The sequence below is a fragment of the Balaenoptera physalus genome, assembly GCF_965194825.1.
Source record: "Balaenoptera physalus genome assembly, chromosome: 2".
NCBI classification, from domain to species: Eukaryota; Metazoa; Chordata; class Mammalia; order Artiodactyla; family Balaenopteridae; genus Balaenoptera; species Balaenoptera physalus.
The window spans coordinates 143,414,766-143,434,735 of NC_138883.1; the positions used below are offsets into that span (position 1 = coordinate 143,414,766).

Below are 19,970 nucleotides of genomic sequence, written 5' to 3' on the forward strand. Positions count from 1 at the left end.
TCTGGTTCTCTCCTGGGGCTGAGAACAAAGGAGCTGCTACCTATCCTGTGCTTTCCTGTGGGTGTATGTGGTCAGCTGTGGCTCAGGGCACCCCCCAGAGTGGGCTGAGGATATGGAAGCTCAGTTAGTCTGCACTGGGGCTTCTGAGCATTAACCAGGGTAGGCTCAGGTCTACTTTGGAAGTCCCTGAGCCAGCTGACTAAAGCTGTTGAGTAGGAACCTGCTGAGCTAGGGTAGAGGCCCTGGTGAGTCTGGCAGTGTAATGAGGTCTTAGAATTCAAGAAGTGCCTTGGGCCTCTGAAAAGGAAAACGTGGTCCTCTGCTAAGCCAGAGGAGAGAAGTACTCACAGTCCTACATGTAGGACTAATCTTTGGGAAGATATGATCAGGTCTGTTTTTGATTAATAAGGTGAGAGGCAAAGCTCGCTTGGGTGTCAGTGTCAACACTTGGTGAGGCCTGGGGATTTCACTAGTGTCCCAGGAGAGCTGGAAGAGAGAATGGTTGGGGGAGGAGGTCATTCTGACCCATGTCCTAGGAAAGCCAGACAGCTCTGATTGGAGAGCTACAGGCCTGTGGCTCCTGCGTGAACTGCTTTCTTGCTGTTCTTTCCTAGACTTGCCAGGTGTGCCAGATGCTGCTGCCCAACCAGTGCAGTTTCTGTGCCCACCAGCGGATCCACGCCCACAAGTCCCCCTACTGTTGTCCGGAGTGTGGAGCCCTCTGTCGCTCTGCCTACTTCCAGACCCATGTAAAGGAGAATTGCCTGCACTATGCCCGCAAGGTGGGCTACAGGTGGGTGCTACCTGACTCACTGTCCTGGGCTTGCCCAGTGGCTGGTTCTTTTTCTGGACCAGAACTCATTTAAGACTTGAGTTTTTGGAGTTCCCTGGTGGTCTAGTGGTTAGGATTTGGTGCTTTCACTGCTGTGGCCTGGGTTCAATCCCTGGTTGGGAAACTGAGATCCTGCAAGCCACGAGGCACGGCCAAAAAAAAATGAGTTTTGGTCTTAAGGGGCCTGGGCTCCAGCCTAATAAGAGAAGAATGTTGATTGGTATGTGGACAGACATTTTTATCTTGTAGGGAACCAGAAGAGCAAGGGGAAGAAGAATAAGGAGTTAAAAAGTTAAACATTTAAAAAAAAAAAAGCTTTGGGACTTCCCTGGCTGTTCAGTGGTTAAGACTCTGTGCTTCCACTGTAGGGGACGCGGGTTCGGTCCCTGGTTGGAGAACTAAGATCCCACATGCCGTGCGTGGCACAGCCAAAAGATAAAAAATAAATAAATTAAAAAAAAAAAAAAAGGAAAAAAGCTTTAAATGGGAAGATTTGGGGGAGATTAGAATATATATAACATTCACTTTGTCAGTTTGTGTTTTAAAAGTTTATAAATTTGTTCACAAAGTTATCATGTTTGGCATATTAATTTTAAAGTACTATTTCAGTAATAAATTTACAACTGTCAGTACTTTCAAATGTTCTCAATTTTTGTTAACAAATGGCAAGATGCCAAACTCAAAGGACTCTAGTATCTTTGTGTTGATTAGTTTTTGTCAGTTTGTGAGAAGCAAAACCTGAGAATGGAAAAAATCATCAGCTTCATGGTAAAACCGAGAAAACTCTATTTTAATTAAACTGAATCTTCTCCATTGTGTCGAAGAAATATAAGCAAGAAGTCATTTTCAGGAAAAAGATCAAAATGAGGGAGAACACTCCCTCCAAAACTCATTGATCCATCATTTTACATTGACGCAATCAGGTCTCCTTTACTGGTTTACTGGTTGCTTGGGAGTTTCTACATCTTCTCATGCTTTACTTGATCATTTTTACTTAAGAAATATAATTTTGCCCAAATTTATTAAGGTTTTCTTCTCTTTGGTATTAAATTTTTTTATTGATTTAGTTCATTTAATAAACATTTTTTGAGTACTTACTGTTGTCTTTAACATTGTGCCAGACACTCAAGATACAAAGATGATTAAGACCCAGCTCCTGCCCTCAAGGGGTTCAGTCTGATAGGTTACAGACATGCACACAAGTAATTACGATTCAAAGTGGTAAGTCCCATAGTTGAGGAATGGTCAGGAAAGCTTCATAGAGGAGATATTAGGAGGTTTTAGGTAGAAGAAAGGGGGAGAGCATATCTGGCAAGAGCATAGGCAAGGGATACCAGCACACATAAAAGGGCTTACAGGAATGATGAGCATTTCAATAGATGTAGGTCAGGATGAACCGGAGGAAGGGTGAGAAATGAGACTAGGGAGTTGGTAGAGGCCAGGCCATGCAAGACCTTGTATTCCTTGGCAGACGTTTGGACTTTATCCAGTGGACAGTGAGGAGCTACAGAAAGATTTGCAGCAGGGGAGTGATCCAGCTGGATCTGTGTTTTAGAAAGATCATTCTGGAAAGGTGACATGTATATTAGAGGGGAGAGATTAGAGACTGGTTGTGTGAGAATCCAGATGAGAGACTGAGGGATTCAGCTAAGGCATGGCTGTGGGGATGGAGAGAAGGTAAATTTGAGAGAGATTAGGAAGTAGAAACATTAGAGCTTGATGATAGTTTGTATACTGGGGTGAGGGATGGGGAGTGGTTAGTGATCACTTCCAGGTTTCTCTCTTGGTATAAGCATTTCCAAATGTAGACTGATTTCTTTTACATGTTATGGAGAATGGAGAAGCTAAAGTGTGTGGGAAGAAAATAATCCAGAGATGGGGTTATACAAAGCCCTTGCCACTGTGTTGCAGAAGAGCATTGCTGGGCAGCACCCCAGGCTACATTTTAAAACCAAACACCTGAACCTGTGTTTTTTGCAGTATTCATAAAGTTTGAAAGTATCTTTCTAACTTTGACTTAAGTGTATGCTGCTTGTTTCAAGATCAAATCGAATCCAATAGCAATGCAATCAACACTTTAATTTTTGTATTTGAATCTTGAATCCAAGAAATTTTCAATAACACAGATGGATTAATAGCATTTTTTTGTCTTGTAATTAAGTATTTTACTTTCTTCTGTAAGAGTAGAAAGAAACCTAATGTCTCAAAAGGAATTTAGTTTATCAAGCCTTTGTAAGAAATGTCAGACAAAAGAGTATTATGATTCAGCTAGAGGGATTACTGAAGATATTGACATTAAAATTTTCAGTGATCTATGGTTGAACTCAGAAGATATACACACTAATACAGTATTCATTATACTTAAGATCTTCAACTATTAATGTGTTTTTTTGGTAACAGCTTTAGTCAGATGTAATTCACGTACCATCCTATGCACCCATTTAAAGTGTCCTATTTGGTGGTTTTTACTATATCCACAGAGTTGTACAATCAGTCACCACAATCAATTTTAGAATATTTTCATCACCCAAAAAGAAACCCTTTATTTGCAATCCTCCCATCCCCCCAACCCTAAGCAACTACTTTCTGTCTCATAGATGTGTCTCCTTTGGACGTTTCATATAAATGGAATCATATAATATGTGGTCTTAGCATAATGTTTTCAAGATTCATCCATGTTGTAACATATATTAGTATTTCATTCCTTTTTTTGTTTCTACCTGTTGGCTATTGTGAATAATGCTGCTAATGAACATTCATGTACAAGTTATTATGTAACACATGTTTTCAGTTCTTTTGGATATATACCTAGCAGTAAAATACGGAACTACCAGATTGTTTTCCAAAGTGGCTATACCACATTTATATTCCTACCAGCAGTGTATGAGAGTTTTGATTTCTTCACATATTTGTTATTGTCTGACATTTGCATATAGCCATTGTTGTGGGTATAAAGTTGTATCTCATTATGATTTTGATTTGTATTTCTCTGATGGATAATGATGTTGAGCATATCTTCATAAATTTATTGGCCATTTGTATATTTTCTTTGGAGAAATATCTATTCAGATCCTTTGCCCATTTAAAAATTGTGTTATTTGTCTTTTTGTTGTTGAGTTGTAAGAGTTCTTTATATATTCTGGTTACAAGTCCCTTGTCAGATGTATGATTCGCTAATATTTTCTCCCATTCTCTGGGTATTACTGTTTTTTAGGAAATTCTCAGAAGGTACCTATGTTCCATTTCATTGAGCTCTACTACAGAGTTTTACAATATTATATTTTTAGAATTCTATAAATTATTCTGCTCTTTGTTGAAAATTTGGAGAGTGACCAGTGTCGTAAGGGAGCAAGTTTAGACTGTTTACTAATGTGTTATTTTCTTATTATTTGTGATTATTGGCAAAGCTAAATATTTTACTGTTCTTTATCTTTTCTAAAACTTTATATGTTTGACAGCATATGGTTCTATAATTGTCTGTTTTCTCTTTTTCTCTTAAACAGTTGGTAAAGAGCTGTGTCATAGGGTTGGATTTCTCTTCTGCAGAGTTTTTCATCAGTTTGTAAACCCTGCTTGATTCAGTCCTTCACTGAGGCTACTTGGCACATGTTCTTTTACCCCTTTATATTCTTACTTTCCGTGAGGTTTCTTCCAAGAATGTCTGCTGGGTAAATAGAATGGATTTTCAGTCGCATTTACATTGCTCCTGTAGGAGTTTGGTCAAACTGCACAAATAAAACCACTTAAGAGATTCTTTACACATCAGGTGTATTTGCCACTTTGGATGAATTTGGAAATATGTGGATTTTTTTTCTCCTCATAATTACTTGTGGTATGGATGTACTTCTGTGTGCTAGGAGTTGGTCACTATTTTGTTTAGCAGGAGAGAAAAGAAAATATAATTTAAGTGTAAGTAGTTTGTATAGTTGCTGTAACACATGTACACTTTTAGTAACGAATGCTCATAGGCCTCAGTTGCGAAAAGGCTTTGGGTTCTGTACACTTCTCCTCGTTGCTAATTAAGTTTGCAAAAGGTGATTCTGTCCCTCACCCCCACTCCCCAACACACACAAAAGGAAGAAAAACAAAAAGGACTGGTCAGGATTCTGTGATGAGTTATGTGGATTGCAAAAATGGGCTAATGTATTGAAATGCAGGCTAATATTTGGGAGTCAAAGAATTCTTAAGTGAAGGGATGTCCTTTCAGTAAAGCAACAGCCTCTCTTCTAGCCTCTATCTAGCCTACTGGGATGTCAAGGTTATAGGAGCAAGCAATGTTGCAACAAACGGAAGATAATAGTTATCTCCAGAGGAATAGCTGGGAGCAGGGAAGGTGTTTTCTCATGTAGGGGAGACCTGTGTGTGTTTATAGGCAGGAAGAAAGACTGAACACATGAGAGGGTCTAGGAACCTGAATAGATGCAGGTTAGCCTGGAGGAAGGTCACATCATTTTCTGATACTGAAGGAAGGAAACACAGTGTTTATAGAGAGATATTTTGAAGTTGAAAGAAGAGTCCAGCAGACCTCAATTTCAGAAAAACGGTTTAAGACAGTTGATACTTTACAAAAATGATATATGCACTAAACAAAACTCAGAAAATACGAATTGGTAGGGAAAAAAAGAAAAATGTTATCCATAGTCCCACCAAGGAGACAGTAGAACACTTACAAGCTGCACGGTCCAAAATGGTATCGGGGGACTTCCCTGGTGGCGCAGTGGTTAAGAATCCGCCCGCCAATGCAGGGGACACGGGTTTGATCCTTGGTCTGGGAAGATCCCACATGCCTCAGAGCAACTAAGCCCGTGCGCCACTACTGAGCCCACGCACCTAGAGCCCGTGCTCCGCAACAGGAGAAGCCACTGCAATGAGAAGCCCACGCACCGCAGTGAAGAGTAGCTCCCGCTAGCTGCAACTAGAGAAAGCCTGCGTGCAGCAACGAAGACCCAACACAGCCAAAAATAAATAAACAAAAAAATCAATAAATTTATAAAAAAAAAAAAGAAAACCCAAAATAGTATCAGGCACATGTGACTACTGAGCACTTGAAGTGTAGCCAGTGCAACTGGACATTTTATTTTATTAACTTAAATTTAAATAGTCACATGGACAGTGCAATATAGAACATGTCCATCATCACAGCAAGTTCCATCAGACAGTGCTGCTCTAGAGCATTTCTTCTTGGGCTTCGAGGGCTGTTTATTTTAATGTGGTTGTTATGGCGAGTGTAGCATTCCGTAATTGTACATTTTATTCAGTGAACATCCCTGCCTGTTTGGCTCCAGCTTGCGGGAAGGCACAGGCTTTCTGCAGTCTCCTTCTAAAATTCCTCTTGGACTCCTGCAGTTGTTATCACACTTAAATGGATACTGTTGATGTCATTTTTGAACCATTCTCCACCCTCTCCACTCCCACTAGATTCTCTTGGCTGGGTTCAAGTTTTTGGTTTGCAGAAGAATATTCTCTGGCCAGTGAGGGGAGTGGAGACTCTCTTCCCCCTTCTCTACCAGGTTGGGTGTTGGGCTTGGGGGACCCTGGGTGACTGCATTGTGCCAGGCGGCGGCAAGCAGGCTCTCGAGGTGTACACGTGGAGGATAGAAGACTGAGTGCACGAGGGAGGGGAAGAGGGAGGGTCCCTGAGATGGCTCTGTTCCTATCTTCCATTCCTCCTTTTCCAACACTACTTCTCCGTCTGACATGCCTACTCCCCCCGCACCCCCCACATCTGTTATCCAGGTGCATCCACTGTGGGGTAGTCCACTTGACCTTGGCCTTGCTGAAAAGCCACATCCAGGAGCGACACTGCCAGGTTTTCCACAAATGTGCATTCTGCCCCATGGCCTTCAAGACTGCCAGTAGCACCGCGGACCACAGCGCCACCCAGCATCCCACCCAGCCCCACAGACCCTCCCAGTGAGTGCAGCTCCAGGGCCAGCAGGCCTGTGGGAGCAGAGCTGATAGCTTGGGTGCTCTGTGGGGAGGTGTTGGGATGGACTGGGAGGCCTGGGCTAGTGGCAGAGATGGCTGGAGTCCTCTAAAGACATCCTGAGTCTGCGGAGTATCAACGTTGGCTCAGAGTATTGCCTTCCCAAACCTGACTCTGGTTCAGAGAGATCAGAGATGGGGTGGAGGGGCCTTGTGGTTCTGCCAGCGCAGCCTTGGTTACCTCACACGCTGGGGCTTGTCTCGTCAGGCTCATTTATAAGTGCTCCTGTGAAATGGTCTTCAACAAGAAGAGGCACATTCAGCAGCATTTTTACCAGAATGCCAGTAAGGCGCAGGTGGGCGTCTTCAAGTGCCCTGAGTGCCCGCTCTTGTTCCTGCAGAAGCCAGAGTTGATGCAACATGTCAAGGTGGGACGCCTTGGGGAAGGAGGCTGGGGAGAAGGGCACATGCCTCAGGCCGGGGGTCTGACTCTGTGCATCTTTCCCCTTGCCCAGTCAGTAATCGCTCTCCCCATCCCCAGAGCACCCACGGTGTTCCCCGAAACGTGGACGAGCTGTCAAGCCTCCAGTCTTCAGCAGACACATCTTCAAGCCGCCCTGGCTCTCGAGTTCCCACTGAACCCCCAGCCACTAATGTGGCTGCTCGGGGCAGCTCCCTGCCCTCTAGCCGCTGGGGCAGGCCTGAAGCCCATCGCAGGGGTGAGGCCAGGCCGCGGCTGAGGAACACTGGCTGGACCTGTCAAGAGTGCCAGGAGTGGGTTCCTGATCGGGAGAGCTATGTGTCCCACATGAAAAAGAGCCATGGTCGGGTAAGTGAAGCCACACAGGCACAGTGCAGCCCCAGATTCTCTGGACTTCTGTCCTGTGGGGTCATAGCCCCCTTATGTGGACGACTTCCTGGTGCTTTGGGCATGGTGGGTACTACAGATCTTGAGGTCTTGGGGCATCCTCCTTTCTGCCTTCATCATCTGAGAAGAAAGATGCACCCAGAACTGTCTTATGGTTCTGATGCTTTGCATCCTGTCATCTCCCATAGACGTTGAAGCGGTACCCATGTCGGCAGTGTGAACAGTCCTTCCACACCCCCAACAGCCTGCGCAAACACATCCGCAACAACCATGACACAGTAAAGAAAGTCTACACTTGTGGGTGAGTCCCTGGGGGCGGGAGCCAGGAGGCCTGAATTTATCAAGACTGTCCATAGTACCACTGGGGCTTTTCTCTGCTGTGAGATTAGGGCTCAAAGGCAAGAGATAAGCAGGTTTCTAACGGGAATATGCTGTGGCTAGGTCAGAAATGAGGGCATTCCAGAAATAAGCTTCTAGAGCCTGGTGGCTCTGGAGCCCTCCCCCTTCCCAACTCCCTAACCCCAGGCTGGCCTGCCAGTCAGCAGTGGAGGGCCCTGAGGTTTGAGAGGAGTGGTGGCAATGTGAGCATGTGCCCCGTTCGGCTGTGAGGCTTCAACGCCATCTGTCCGAGCTTTAGGACAGGAGAGGCCACTCTTTCAGGCTGACTACTAGCCCAGCACTTGGGTCTCTGGACCCTGATATCAGAGAGCAGAGAGTGCAGTCATAGCTCAGGGCCAGTGCAGAGACTCTGACTTGCTGTTGTCTGCCACCTTGGCTGGCTTGCTGGCTAGATTTCTCTGGGGAGTACCCAGCACCACCCAGCCAGCCTGAGGACCACCCTGCCTGCTCCAAACTCTCTCCCTGCTGGAGCCAGAAGCAGTTTTGCCTCTGCCTGCCTGCCAGACCTGCCTGGCCCCATTGGGCCCTGGAGCCTGTCATCTTACATGACCTCTTTCGGCTGTACTTTTGCAGGTATTGCACAGAGGACAGCCCCAGCTTTCCTCGGCCCTCCCTCCTGGAGAGCCACATCAGCCTTATGCATGGTATCAGAAACCCTGATTTGAGCCAGACGTCCAAAGTCAGACCTTCGGGTGGACATTCCCCTCAGGTGAGTGTGGGACCCCTCCCCACTGGAGCAGCTTGCCCAGTGAGGCTGGAGCTGGAGGGGCACTAGGAAGGCTACAGGGAGCCCATTTGTCCTTGTGGCCATGGAGTAGCCAGCAGTGACAGCGTTCCTCAATGCCAGTCACTCTCTAGTCTTGTGTGACCTGCCTGGGGACCGCACACAAAGAAAGGACAGGAACAAAGACCCACGAGGCAGCCCACTGACCGTTTTTTCTTTTTGTTTCCCTGTCACTGCGACCCCCTTCCTTGGGTGTATGCTGCATTCTGTGGCCGTCGGAGTACTTTCACACATACCCTCCTGCTTCTGCCCCTCTGCAGTCCTAGGAGGCAGGGGTGGGCAGGGCTGACTGTTAGGTGAGGGTGGCCATGCTTGGCTGAGTCACCTCCTCACCCCCACCCCCAGTTACAGAGGAGCCAGACCTAGACTCCTGCTATCCTGGACCTTTGCCCTATGGCCTCATCCCTATTTCGTGCCCTAGTCCCTTTCTGGCCAGCCTCTGGAGCAGCCTCCTCACAGCGGGCTCTTCCCACTCCACAGCGAGGGGGCTGCTCCTCAGAGGGGCAGGCATGTCTGGGAGACTGCCTGGATTTTCAGGAGTTTCTTTAATGGCTATTCAGAGAAGGGCCCTGGTCTGCAAAGGCCCTTTCACACACAGCAGGAAGGGTGTCAATTGACATTTTGGCAACATCTGGCTATGATTAAAATGCATACCCTCCCTTCTCTGCCAAATGCATCCATCCTCTGATCTAGCAATTCGGCTTCCAAGATTTATCTGTCAGATATCTTTGGCCTTGGGCATAAAGAAACATGTCAATATATGTCTTTAAGTGAAAAAAGCAGGGTGAAGAAAAGTGTGCGTGTAATGCTATCATTTCGTAAAAGGCAGTAGTTTTATTTCTGTGTATGGATAGAATATCTTTTGGAGGAGCCACAGAACCCAGGCAATACGGTGTTCTCTGGAGAGCAGGGCTGGGGAGCTGGGTAGGAGGGACTTAATCTTTTCTACACCCTTCCCATATCTTTGGAATGTTGTGCCACATGTATGTGTTACATTAAACAAAAACATAAGAAACAAATCAAACCTAAACCAGAATTTAGGGCTGGGGTGAGCCTGGCCTGGGTGGTGATTCTGTGAGTCCTTGGGCTGCGTTTATCATGTTTGGGGGGCTCATGTCTCGGGCTCACATCGTTTCCCCTTTCAGGTGAACCATCTGAAAAGACCAGTCAGCGGAGCAGGGGATGCTCCAGACACCAGCAATGGCGCGACTGTCTCTTCCACCAAAAGGCACAAGTCCCTTTTCCAGTGTGCGAAATGTAGCTTTGCCACAGACTCAGGGCTCGAGTTTCAGAGCCACATACCTCAGCACCAGAAGGACAGCTCCACAGCCCAGTGTCTCCTCTGTGGCTTGTGCTACACCTCTGCCAGCTCCCTCAGCCGCCACCTCTTCATCGTCCACAAGGTGAGAGACCAGGAGGAGGAAGAGGCAGAGGCGGCAGAGCCAGAGGAGGGCTCTGGGGAGGAGGTGCCCGTGGAGACCAGGGAGAACGGACTGGAAGAATGTGCCGAGGAGCCTCTGTTGGGTGACGCAGAGGCCAGGAGGTCACTGGGCCTGGCCCCTGACGAGGATGGTGCCCAAGATGCTCAGAGTCAACCACAGGCCTCTCAGGACCGGGACAGCCACACACCGTCCCCGCAGGTGTGACTGGAAGCTTTGCAGTGTGCAGTCGGGGTGGTGCCGTGGTGTCCTCCACCTGCCGTGCGGACAGTGGGAAAGAGAAGGCTCCGCCCCGGTGTGAGTGTGGCTGGCTGGGCCCTGGAGCAGTGTCTGCCCTGAGCTTCTGGGAGCTGGGTGTCCCCCGGCCCCAGGAGATGGCGGGGTCGCCCAGGACCCTCACAGCTCTGAATTTGCTTCTGTTATTTATGGCTTTGTGCTGCTTCTTGGTACCCCAACTTTTGTCTGCGTCCTTCCAGCCCCAGGCTGCTTAAGTGGCCCAACCCCGATGCTGTCACCTCAGCTCGAAACCCCTCGGCAGCTGTGCTCTTCTGGGAGGCTCCCCGCTCGCTGCCTTCAGCCAGGGGCCTCCTGACAGCAGCTCTCTTTCTTGCCACTGGAGCCTGGGAAGGGGGATGAGGGTGCTGGCGCAGTCCCTCTCAGAGAGCTCGCCCAGCCTGGCTTGCAGAGGGCCCTTGGTCACCATGCCCTTCCTTTCTGTCTTCTCTGATTCGTTCCCCCAAAAAGAGTCCTGGAGAATTAACTGTCACACTGGCCCATCCTGTCTGTGTGGGGGGGAGAAACTTCTGCAGCACACCTCTGTCTGGCACCCGGGAGAGCAGGAAACGCAGCCAAGGCAGGCAGGCACCGAGAGGCAGACCCCCTTCAGAAGGAGCTGTGCGTCCTTGTTCTGCTGCTGTTCTGCCTTTCCTGACAAGCGGGGTTTGGGGCACAGAGACATTGGGATATTTGTACTCTTGCTCCTGTGCCATTAGAGAGGCTGCTGCCCCAGGCAGGCCAGCCCCTCGTCCTCTCGGCTGCACCCGTGTTGCTCAGACTATATTTCAAATAAAAAAATCTTCTTACCATGCAGGTAGGCTCTTGTATTCCTCTTCCAGTGAGCCTGGCCCTACCCTAGTCCACCTCAGACTTCCCTCATTGTCCCATCTCTGAGGGAGAACAGTTGTTTCCTGCTGCCCAAGGACCGTCCTCTCTAGACCTTGGAGCTGTGGTGTGGAAACCAGGAGCTCAGTACTTCTGAAGGGGTGAGGGGAGGGCCTTATGCTGGTCGAGAGTCACCTCCAAGTTCTCCCCTGAGCTAGCAGCCTTGGTTTTTAGGGCCTATTGAAATTTTCCTGGGCACCTCCATCTTTCCTACAAACGGTTTTTCAAACTAAGAGAACCCTTTACTGGTGGGAGGAGGGGGAGGGATAGAAGGGAGGAATTCTGTACTTTTCTTGCACCGTTCAAGAGGCCTTGATATCACCCCTGCCACAGGGAACTCGGGTGTGGCGGCACTGGGATTAGACATGGGAGGCTGGGCTGTCTTTTCACTGATGGCAGAGTTAGGACCTGACTGAGCGCAAGGAGCCGGCTGTGTGGAGGTGTCCTCTGACCTCTGCTCCGAGTAGCTGCTGCAGCCCTGTGTGGGTGGGATGTGGGTCTGGGCCCGGCAGGATCTAGTGCAGCAAAGGGAAGTGGGTGCTGACTGCATTCTTAGAGGCGATCCTTCAAGAAAGACATTGAATATCGATGGTAAATTATTAAGTCAGGTAAATATGCCTGACCTTTTCACAATTGAAAAAAAAATGTCTTCCTCTATCAAATGCCAGATTTTTAGTGGAAATGCTAATGGCATTGGGAAAGGTTAGTGCTTGTTTCAGTTTCAGAGAAACAGTGCTTTTTAATGATTGCCATACCTGGCAAGGCCACCATGTCCCTGCTTCCCAAGCAGGCAGCGAGGGCAAACCGGGCCTGATTCCAGCTGCATGCAGAGCCAGAGCTGGCCCCAACTCAGCTGTCATCCCTTCCTAATTCCAGTTGCAGGGTGCCCACCCTGCACCCGGGGCCATTCGCAGGAACAGATTATAGAGGAGGCTGATGGGAGCGTTTGAAATGGATGGCGGAACCACTTCCTGCTCAGAGATAGTATAGCTGGAGCCGGGGGAGAGGAGGTGGTGAAATCACAGGTTTGACCTGTCCTGACCTCAGATCTATCTCCTTCCTGGGAATGGCATGGAGTGGAAAGAATGTCGAGCCACTCACCAAGAAACCTGGGTCACAGCCTGGGTTCTGCCCTCAACCAGCTCTTAACAAACCCTCTTAACTTCACCAGCCCCTCCCCTTCAAGATAGACCTAGTATTTCCCATCCAGCTCGATTCACAGGCTTTTGTGAGGTGATAAGTATGGAAGCATTTTCTAGTTTATGAAACACTATCAATGTCAGGGATTATTGACTTGACTATGAAACACTATCAATGTCAGGGTGGAGTGTACCTTGCCGGCTATTCAGACTTGGATGCTGATGGTCAGTTATGATTGGTCTGGGACATCTCTCCACTGTTTAGTAAGAGTGGTGATTAACAGCACTTTAAGTCCTGCTCGTGGGCCCAGCATCTTTCTAAAAACACTTTCCAGTGATTCTCACTTTGTCCTCACAGTGATCTCACAGTTATCCTCCATTTTACAGAGAAGAAAACAGAGGCTCAGAGAGGTTAAATAAGTTGCTGGGTGACCTTGTAAGTCAAGCCCATCTGGTTCTAAAGTCCATGATGTCAACTGCTGTGTTGCCTTAGTGACCCGGCTACTTTGGCTGGCTGCCAGCTTATCAACAGTTTGCAGCCATCCAGACATCTGCTTTCCTACCTCCCCTGCAGTTGGGGTGCCCCACTGAGCACCAGGTTCTCTTTGGAGTCAGTCTGTGCCTTTTCACCCCAAGGAGGGCCCTGTGAATCACATTTGCTTGTGGCTTTCGGAAGCACATGCAGTGTCTCTGTGACCTTTCATTCTCATTGGGATTTATCTTGCCATTTGAAGATCATCATTTTGGTGAGGCTATTCCAGAAAAAGTGGCCCAGCCCTCACAGGGAACATGGTTCCCTCAGGGTCCAATATCTTCTGATTTTTTTTTTTAAAGATGTTTTAAAAGAGTTGTGATATCATTTGTTATCAGAAAATGCTTGCTGTAACAAGCACTTATCTGCTGGAGTGAATGCTCTACTGATCAAGTTAAACAGATAAGATCCCCACCCTTGTAGAAACTACAATTTAATACACTCTAAGGCTTGACAAATGACTAGTATTTATTTTCCAACTCCTTTATCTCTGTAAAATGATATGCCGAATTACTATAAGCTAATTGGTGTAGAAAGAGCTCTTCCCTTAACTTATGTAAACAGTCTGGCTTTTGAAAACAGCTGTGGTTCAGCAAGTTCAACACACTTTGCCTTCCCCGAGACTGCAGAAAAACCCCTCTGCCTGCCCTGGTCATCACTGTGTATTCAGCTCTGGGCACACTTTCTTTTACTTGTTTTTAAATTTTTTTTTCTTTTTTTGAAAAAATTAATACACATACATGGTAAGACATCCAAACAATGCAAAAAGAGAATACAATGAAAAGTAAGCTTCCCAATGGAGGTCAGCCTTCAGTTCCACATCCCCCTCTCCAGAATTAATCACTGTTTCTATATCTTATGTATCCTTCCTGAGCAATTCTATGCATTTACAAGTTTTTAAATATGTATATTTATATATCTATTTTTAATACAAATGGTAGCATTCTATACACACACTGTTCTGAAGCTTGCTTTTTTTTTTCACTTATATAATGGAGATTGTTCTAAATTCATCCAGTGGGTGAGTCTAATACATTAAAAGCTCCTAGCACAGTTCCTTGTATACACTAGTGGTTCAAAGAATGTTTGAATGACTGAATTAATGCATGCATGCGTGACTGAAAGAATCTGATTCAACCGGTAGCTACAAAGTTCTCTCAGGGTGTGATCTGAGACAGAATCTTCTGGATTCTGGAACATTTCTCCCTGTCTTTTCCAGGGGATTCAGGCTGTTGTCCAAAGCCTGACCTTTTCCACCAACAATTGCCACAGCAGTCTTAGAAACTGGGAGCCTTCGGTCCCTCTGGAGGAAAGAGCAGACTAAGACTCAAGTCCCAGTATGAGTTTGTTTTTTTGTTTTAGGTCTCTATTTAAAATGCTTTTTTCTTGGGGAATTCCCTGGTGGTCCAGTGGTTAGGGCTCCACGCTTCCACTACAGGGGTCTTGGGTTTGATCCCTGGTTGGGGAACTAAGATCCTGCAAGCCGCGCGGTACGGCTGAAAAAAAGAAAACAACATCTTTTTCTTATTGGAAAATGATATAGCATTATTAGAGAAATAAAAAACATGCATATTTATAATCCCATCTTTGCAGTTGTTTTCATTTTTGCATATCATTTTCCAGTCCTTGTTCTGTTCACAGCTGAGCTTATGGTATAATTATGATAATAACAGTGGTTAACATCAAACATTTCTATATCACAGACATTATTCTCACATTCCTTCTCCTGTTTAGTCTCATAACAATCCTATGAGGTAAATATCAATACTACTATTATTCTTTTGGAGGTTCAGAGTGGTTGACCCTAAGGTCATGGAACTAGTAAGGGGCAGATCTGAGATTACTCAGGTGTGACTAGCACTGCACTGCCTCTGATTTTGTACCCTACTTTTTTCTACTTAACATTATGTCTGGACATTTTCCCTGTTTCTACATAGCCTTGAGAATAAACTCACTGGCAGTGTAATAGAATGAAGAAATCCAGTGACTAGAAATCAAGAGCCCTAGGTTCCAGTCTGGATTCTGTAACTAAGTCATTTGATCTCTCTTGGCCTCAGTTCTTGCATCTGTCAAATTGGGGGCGGGGGGAGTTTTAAGTTCCTGGGGATCTAGAATTGAGCCTGGCTAGATTTTATCTTCTTGATCCTGTATATATTTATGTAAAAATAGAGGGGACTTTCCTAAAGGCAAGATCTCTTATTGAATTTCTTCCTTTGTTTAATTGTTTTATTTATTTATTGACTTTTGGCCTAGATATATACAAAAATGGAAGACCCCCCCACTGGCCCCCCTCCCCCAAGGCAATATCACTTTTATTTGCATTTATTTATATTTCAATTTGCATCAGATTTCTGCTTTTTCAATTAGAATTCTAGTTCTTTTATGAGTAACTACTTCTTTTGGCTTTTGTCAAGCCTTTCCAAGTTTGAACTGTTTACTTTGTAATTCCAAAGCATCTTCAGATTCTTCTGTTTCCCAGGTATCTATTCATTAGAGACCTAGGTCCAGATGAATTCTTGAACTAGTTCATTGTGTCATGTATTGGCCTTTTAACATGCTCTTATTTTTTATAATATTTACTATTATTTGCAAATTGAAATTGAGCTTTTAGTGCATGAATACTGAAAACTCAACAAATGTGTAATTGATTGTATGGAAAATGTGTCAAAAGGATACGATAAAGCCATTTAAGTCAATTCTAACTGGGAAGAGCATCCACCATAGTGAGTGCTCATGTAACAGTGGGTCAGTAGCACCATCTCGTTTCATGGGTGGGCATGGTATTATTTATAGATAGATAGACATAGATAGACTAAAGTCTACTAGATATTACTTCTAAAACTTAATCCCATAGTCTTTGCCTCTATTTTCTGTGAAAACGGAGAAAGTTGATTATATCTTTGATGCTTGAAGTGAGTGATTTAGCTGCTCTTTGATATTTTAAACTAGGATGCTCCACTGTTTCCAGGCCTCCCTTTTCAGTTATAGCCCAGGGCACACTGTATACAATTCCTATTTTCCTCTGGGGTTTTCTAGTCCTTAGACCAAGTTGCTTGAAATTTTGCCCTAAGACCCGTTGTGCATATAGACAAGGTTGCATATTTTTGGTATCTGAAGAGGAAGGTGAGTTCTGCTTTCTAAGAAGCTCTTTGCCTGAGAAGGAGGTGTTGCATTTCTACCCTCGGCTGGATCTGAGGAGGGTTTTGAATATGATTTTTAAATGGGGAAAAGGAGAACATGAGGTGAGGGGAGTGGGGAGGTGATGGTAAGGAAAGGCACAGAAAGTTGTGAAGGAGCAGGCAGGAGAGTTAGAACAGGTAGAGAGTTTAGAACCTGGAAATAACACTTGACTTTTAGGATGGGTGATGATGGTGGTGGTGGGGTTAGAAAGTAGGAGTAGCTGATTAGGAGGAAGTGTGGCAGGTGCTAGCAAAAATGGAGGCAGTGGCTTGGTTTGTCAATGGCATCCCTTGGGTTGAGCAGTAATTGCAGCAACTATTGCCAGGAGGTATTAGCATGTTTTAAAGAATGAGAAGATGTAGCTGTTGTGGAAAAAGGAGGGCTGGCTGAGATACAGAAGGACCCTTAAAAAAAGACTTGAAAGGAAGGAAAACGACCAGTTCACTCTGCAAGAAGACCCGGAGAGGCCTGGGCTGGGAGGGTGTCTTTCTAAGAATGTGGAGTTTGTGTCCTGGGCCTGACCATCTAATTGCTGCCCCCTGACCACAGAGTCACCCTCTCATGTAATGATAACTTTATTCTGGAAAGGACCTACATTTGAGGCAGAAATTCCTGGCCCCTCTAATCGGATGTTGAATCAGAATAGGTGGACTGGGGAGGGCACCTGGCTAGGGCAGCTCTACACTTGAGTCCCAAATTCCCTGTCCAATCAAACCAGAATCAGGAGTGGCTTCTTGTTGCCAGTAATCCTTTAATTGGTGTCCACTTACCCCAGCACAGCTGTGGCCACATCTCCAATCCCTGGAGTGCCAGAGTGGCCAGCTCATCCCAGAGCAGCAGGACCTAGAGTCTCCACCCTCCAGGATTAGGGACTCAGCTGCCTTGAGCTGGGAGCTGTGGGAGCTCTCGGAGGGTGGTCAGACAAGCAGTCTAGAGCACTGCAGATTGGCTGGCAGGAAGGGCAGCTTGCAGCAGAAGGGCAGAAGTTTCCTACAGGAGGGCAGGGCCAGCAGAAATCTAGGGCTTCGTTGAGCTCAGGGCTGAGACCTTTAAAATGAGTGGAATCAAGAGAAGGAAAAATAGAGCAAACTGGGGGGATGGACATGTGTTTGATTAACTTACTATGCTACTAATGACTTGCACTGAGATGGGCCATAGGTCTGGGAAGCTTTGATAACCAGTGTGGAAGCTGATGATGCTTCATAAGGAAGGTGTCACTGACCTCTGACCTCAATTCCTGTGCCATAGCTTGTGGAAAAGGGTACTTCAGCCTGAGTCCACATAGGTGCCAGAAAAGCAAAATAAGATCTTGAAAGTCTACTGACCAGAGTGAGGTTGATGATAGTTGTACTTTCCCTTGAAGAGCTCACCTGTGAAGTGTGACATTCATGGCACAGTAGCTTAAGGTGGACATTGGCAAAGTGGATATGTTCAGAGGGGACCATCCAGCTTGGTGCGGGACCCTCAGTGCCATTTCACTCAAGGCGCTATTGAAGGAACTTGAGGTTTCATCAAGAAAAGAGATGTTTCATGATCACTTTTTTCATACCTTTGCAGGACTATTATATCAAAAAGGAGTCGAGATTTCCTCTGTGTGGCCTCAGAAGGCAGAACAGAATTAGACTCCATAAAAGGAAGATCCTCCTAAAAATAAAATGGGCCACCTGGAGGAGTAGCATATTTCTAATCCCTGGAGATGTCCATACACAGGCTGGGGGGACCCCCAACAGAAGTGTCCTAGAGAGTGCTGAGGCTTCACAGTGGCAGGACAAGGCTAGAGGTGGAGGCCAAGTTCTCTTCCTGCCAACCCTGAGTGGTCTCTGCCCCCATTTCCTCCCCTCCTCACAGCTGGGGCCACATGTGCTTCCACTCAGACTTCTTCCTACCCCCGGCCAGGGACCTCTTCTGACCCCTAGGAGCTCCATGGTGACACTCAGGCACTGGCATCTGGCCACTCTTGTTGGGCAGGCCTGGCTCTGACGTCTGCTTCAGCTCTGGTCGTGGGGATGCTTCTGCTTTGTTCAGGAGGCCAAAGTTTGCAGTTTATCATCCAATTCTGGTAACCCATTACTGCTTGAAAACATGACTGGTTTCCTTTGGTCTCTTTTGAGAAGTAAAGATAGTAAAGGGAAGTGAAAGATAAAGTAAATATTTCAGGGAAAACAAACATTTGATCATCCTCACAGGTTGTGAGGAAGGAGGCCGGGCAGGGGAGGACAGGAAGAGCTGATAGAGCAGAAGTTTGAGCGCCTTGGGAGGAACAGTATACGTTTTGAAGCAGAGGTTAGTGCAACTCAGGAATGATATAGATAGCCTGTCCTCCTTCAAAGTGGAAGTTCTCACCAATGGTCTCACTTTTCCCTGTATTTGGAAGGAACCGTTGACCACTGCAAGCGGGGAAGGCGAGGGGAGGTTGGAATCTTGTTTGGAACAGTTGCTATAGGGAAAGGAAAAGGTCAGATTGGGGAAACGTAAGAGGATTGCCAAGCTGCCTGAGATCGGACTCTGGTTGGAAACCAGAAATGTTGGCCAGCCTCAGAGCGAGAAGCCCACAGCCAGACTCCAGGTTAGGAACCAGCAAGGCAAACTTAGTAGAAGGTCAAGGGGCAAGTGAAATGAGATCCCTGAGGAAAGTACAGTTGTAGTTGAAGTTACTGTCCACTCTACACTGTGTCTGTGTGTAGATGGGGATGCGATGGGCATCATAAAGAAGTCAGGAAGGAACTCATGAGCGGAGAAGTTATGGGGGAGTTGGAGTCTGGAGTTGCCCTAAAGCTGAAGGCAGGCTTGGTACATGGAAGGATAACAGGATGGCATTTTAGAGGTGGAGAAATTCCTCTGACGAGGTTCAAGTGGTGGACATTTGATTGGGTTGCTAAATGGAGGGGGGGGTGAAGGTCTCTGAGAGGATGAAGTCAATGGACCTGCTGTCAGGTTGTTGGCTGAGTTATTAGAGAGGCAGGGGACCAGAGCCTGCTGCACGGCGACACTCAAAGTGAGGTGGCCTGAATTCAATAAGTTCAGGTAGAAGATGATGAGAAATGTGGAATGGTGTCCTGATAGCTAATAAATATGAGGTAACGTATGCCCTTGGCCAATGCTTCAAAGGAGGGTGGATTGTTCCCTTGGAATTTTGTTAGTATTAGAAGAGAGAGAGCTGAGTAGGAAGGGCAGGGATGGGACAAATTCAAAATAAAAGTCATGTTCAAACTCATCCAGACCTTGATGAGAGGAGCTAATGTAGTTGAGTCGCAATGTCCTGGGAGACCCTGTCGTAGTCTGAGAGTAGCTTCCCTTGTTACACTGAGCTAAGGATGTTAATTAACAGTAGCCTGAGATTTTCTTACCACGGGCACCCAGTTTACTCTGGGGCCCCAGGAAGTTCAGAACAATCGGGAGAGGGCATCCTGGCACCAGTAGCAACTTCCTACAACGCTTCATCAGTACTTCTATTTAATAGCAAACACTGACTGCCTTGTATTATGGTTATTTCCAAACACAGAACCACAGCACGCGCTCCTCTGTGCTCTCATGTGCAAACCTCTATTAGAGGATTGATGGCGATTCTGTTTTAATTTTCTGTCTTTCTTTCAGGCTTGAGAGGTTCTCAAGGGTAGAGACTATAACATTCATTTCTGCACCCTCAGTACCGCCATAATGCCTGGAGTGTAGTAGTCAGCAGTGAGACTTAATAAATACTTGCTGAATCAA

The 19,970-nt window shown here is 46.3% G+C and overlaps 1 protein-coding gene across 9 annotated transcripts in view; it reads left to right on the forward strand.

Moving 5' to 3' along the window:
• ZNF592 (zinc finger protein 592) overlaps positions 1-11,336 on the forward strand; it is a 55,605-nt gene extending 44,269 nt beyond the window's left edge. For all 9 annotated transcript variants that reach the window (XM_082448558.1, XM_082448559.1, XM_082448565.1 and 6 more), the window contains 7 exons: positions 615-793; positions 6,569-6,745; positions 7,026-7,185; positions 7,299-7,586; positions 7,814-7,926; positions 8,598-8,733; positions 9,954-11,336. In XM_082448558.1, coding sequence (XP_082304684.1) covers positions 615-793; positions 6,569-6,745; positions 7,026-7,185; positions 7,299-7,586; positions 7,814-7,926; positions 8,598-8,733; positions 9,954-10,454 — 1,554 coding nt within the window. In that variant the 3' untranslated portion in view covers positions 10,455-11,336. The remainder of the gene's footprint in view (positions 1-614; positions 794-6,568; positions 6,746-7,025; positions 7,186-7,298; positions 7,587-7,813; positions 7,927-8,597; positions 8,734-9,953) is intronic.
• Positions 11,337-19,970: the final 8,634 nt, after the last annotated feature.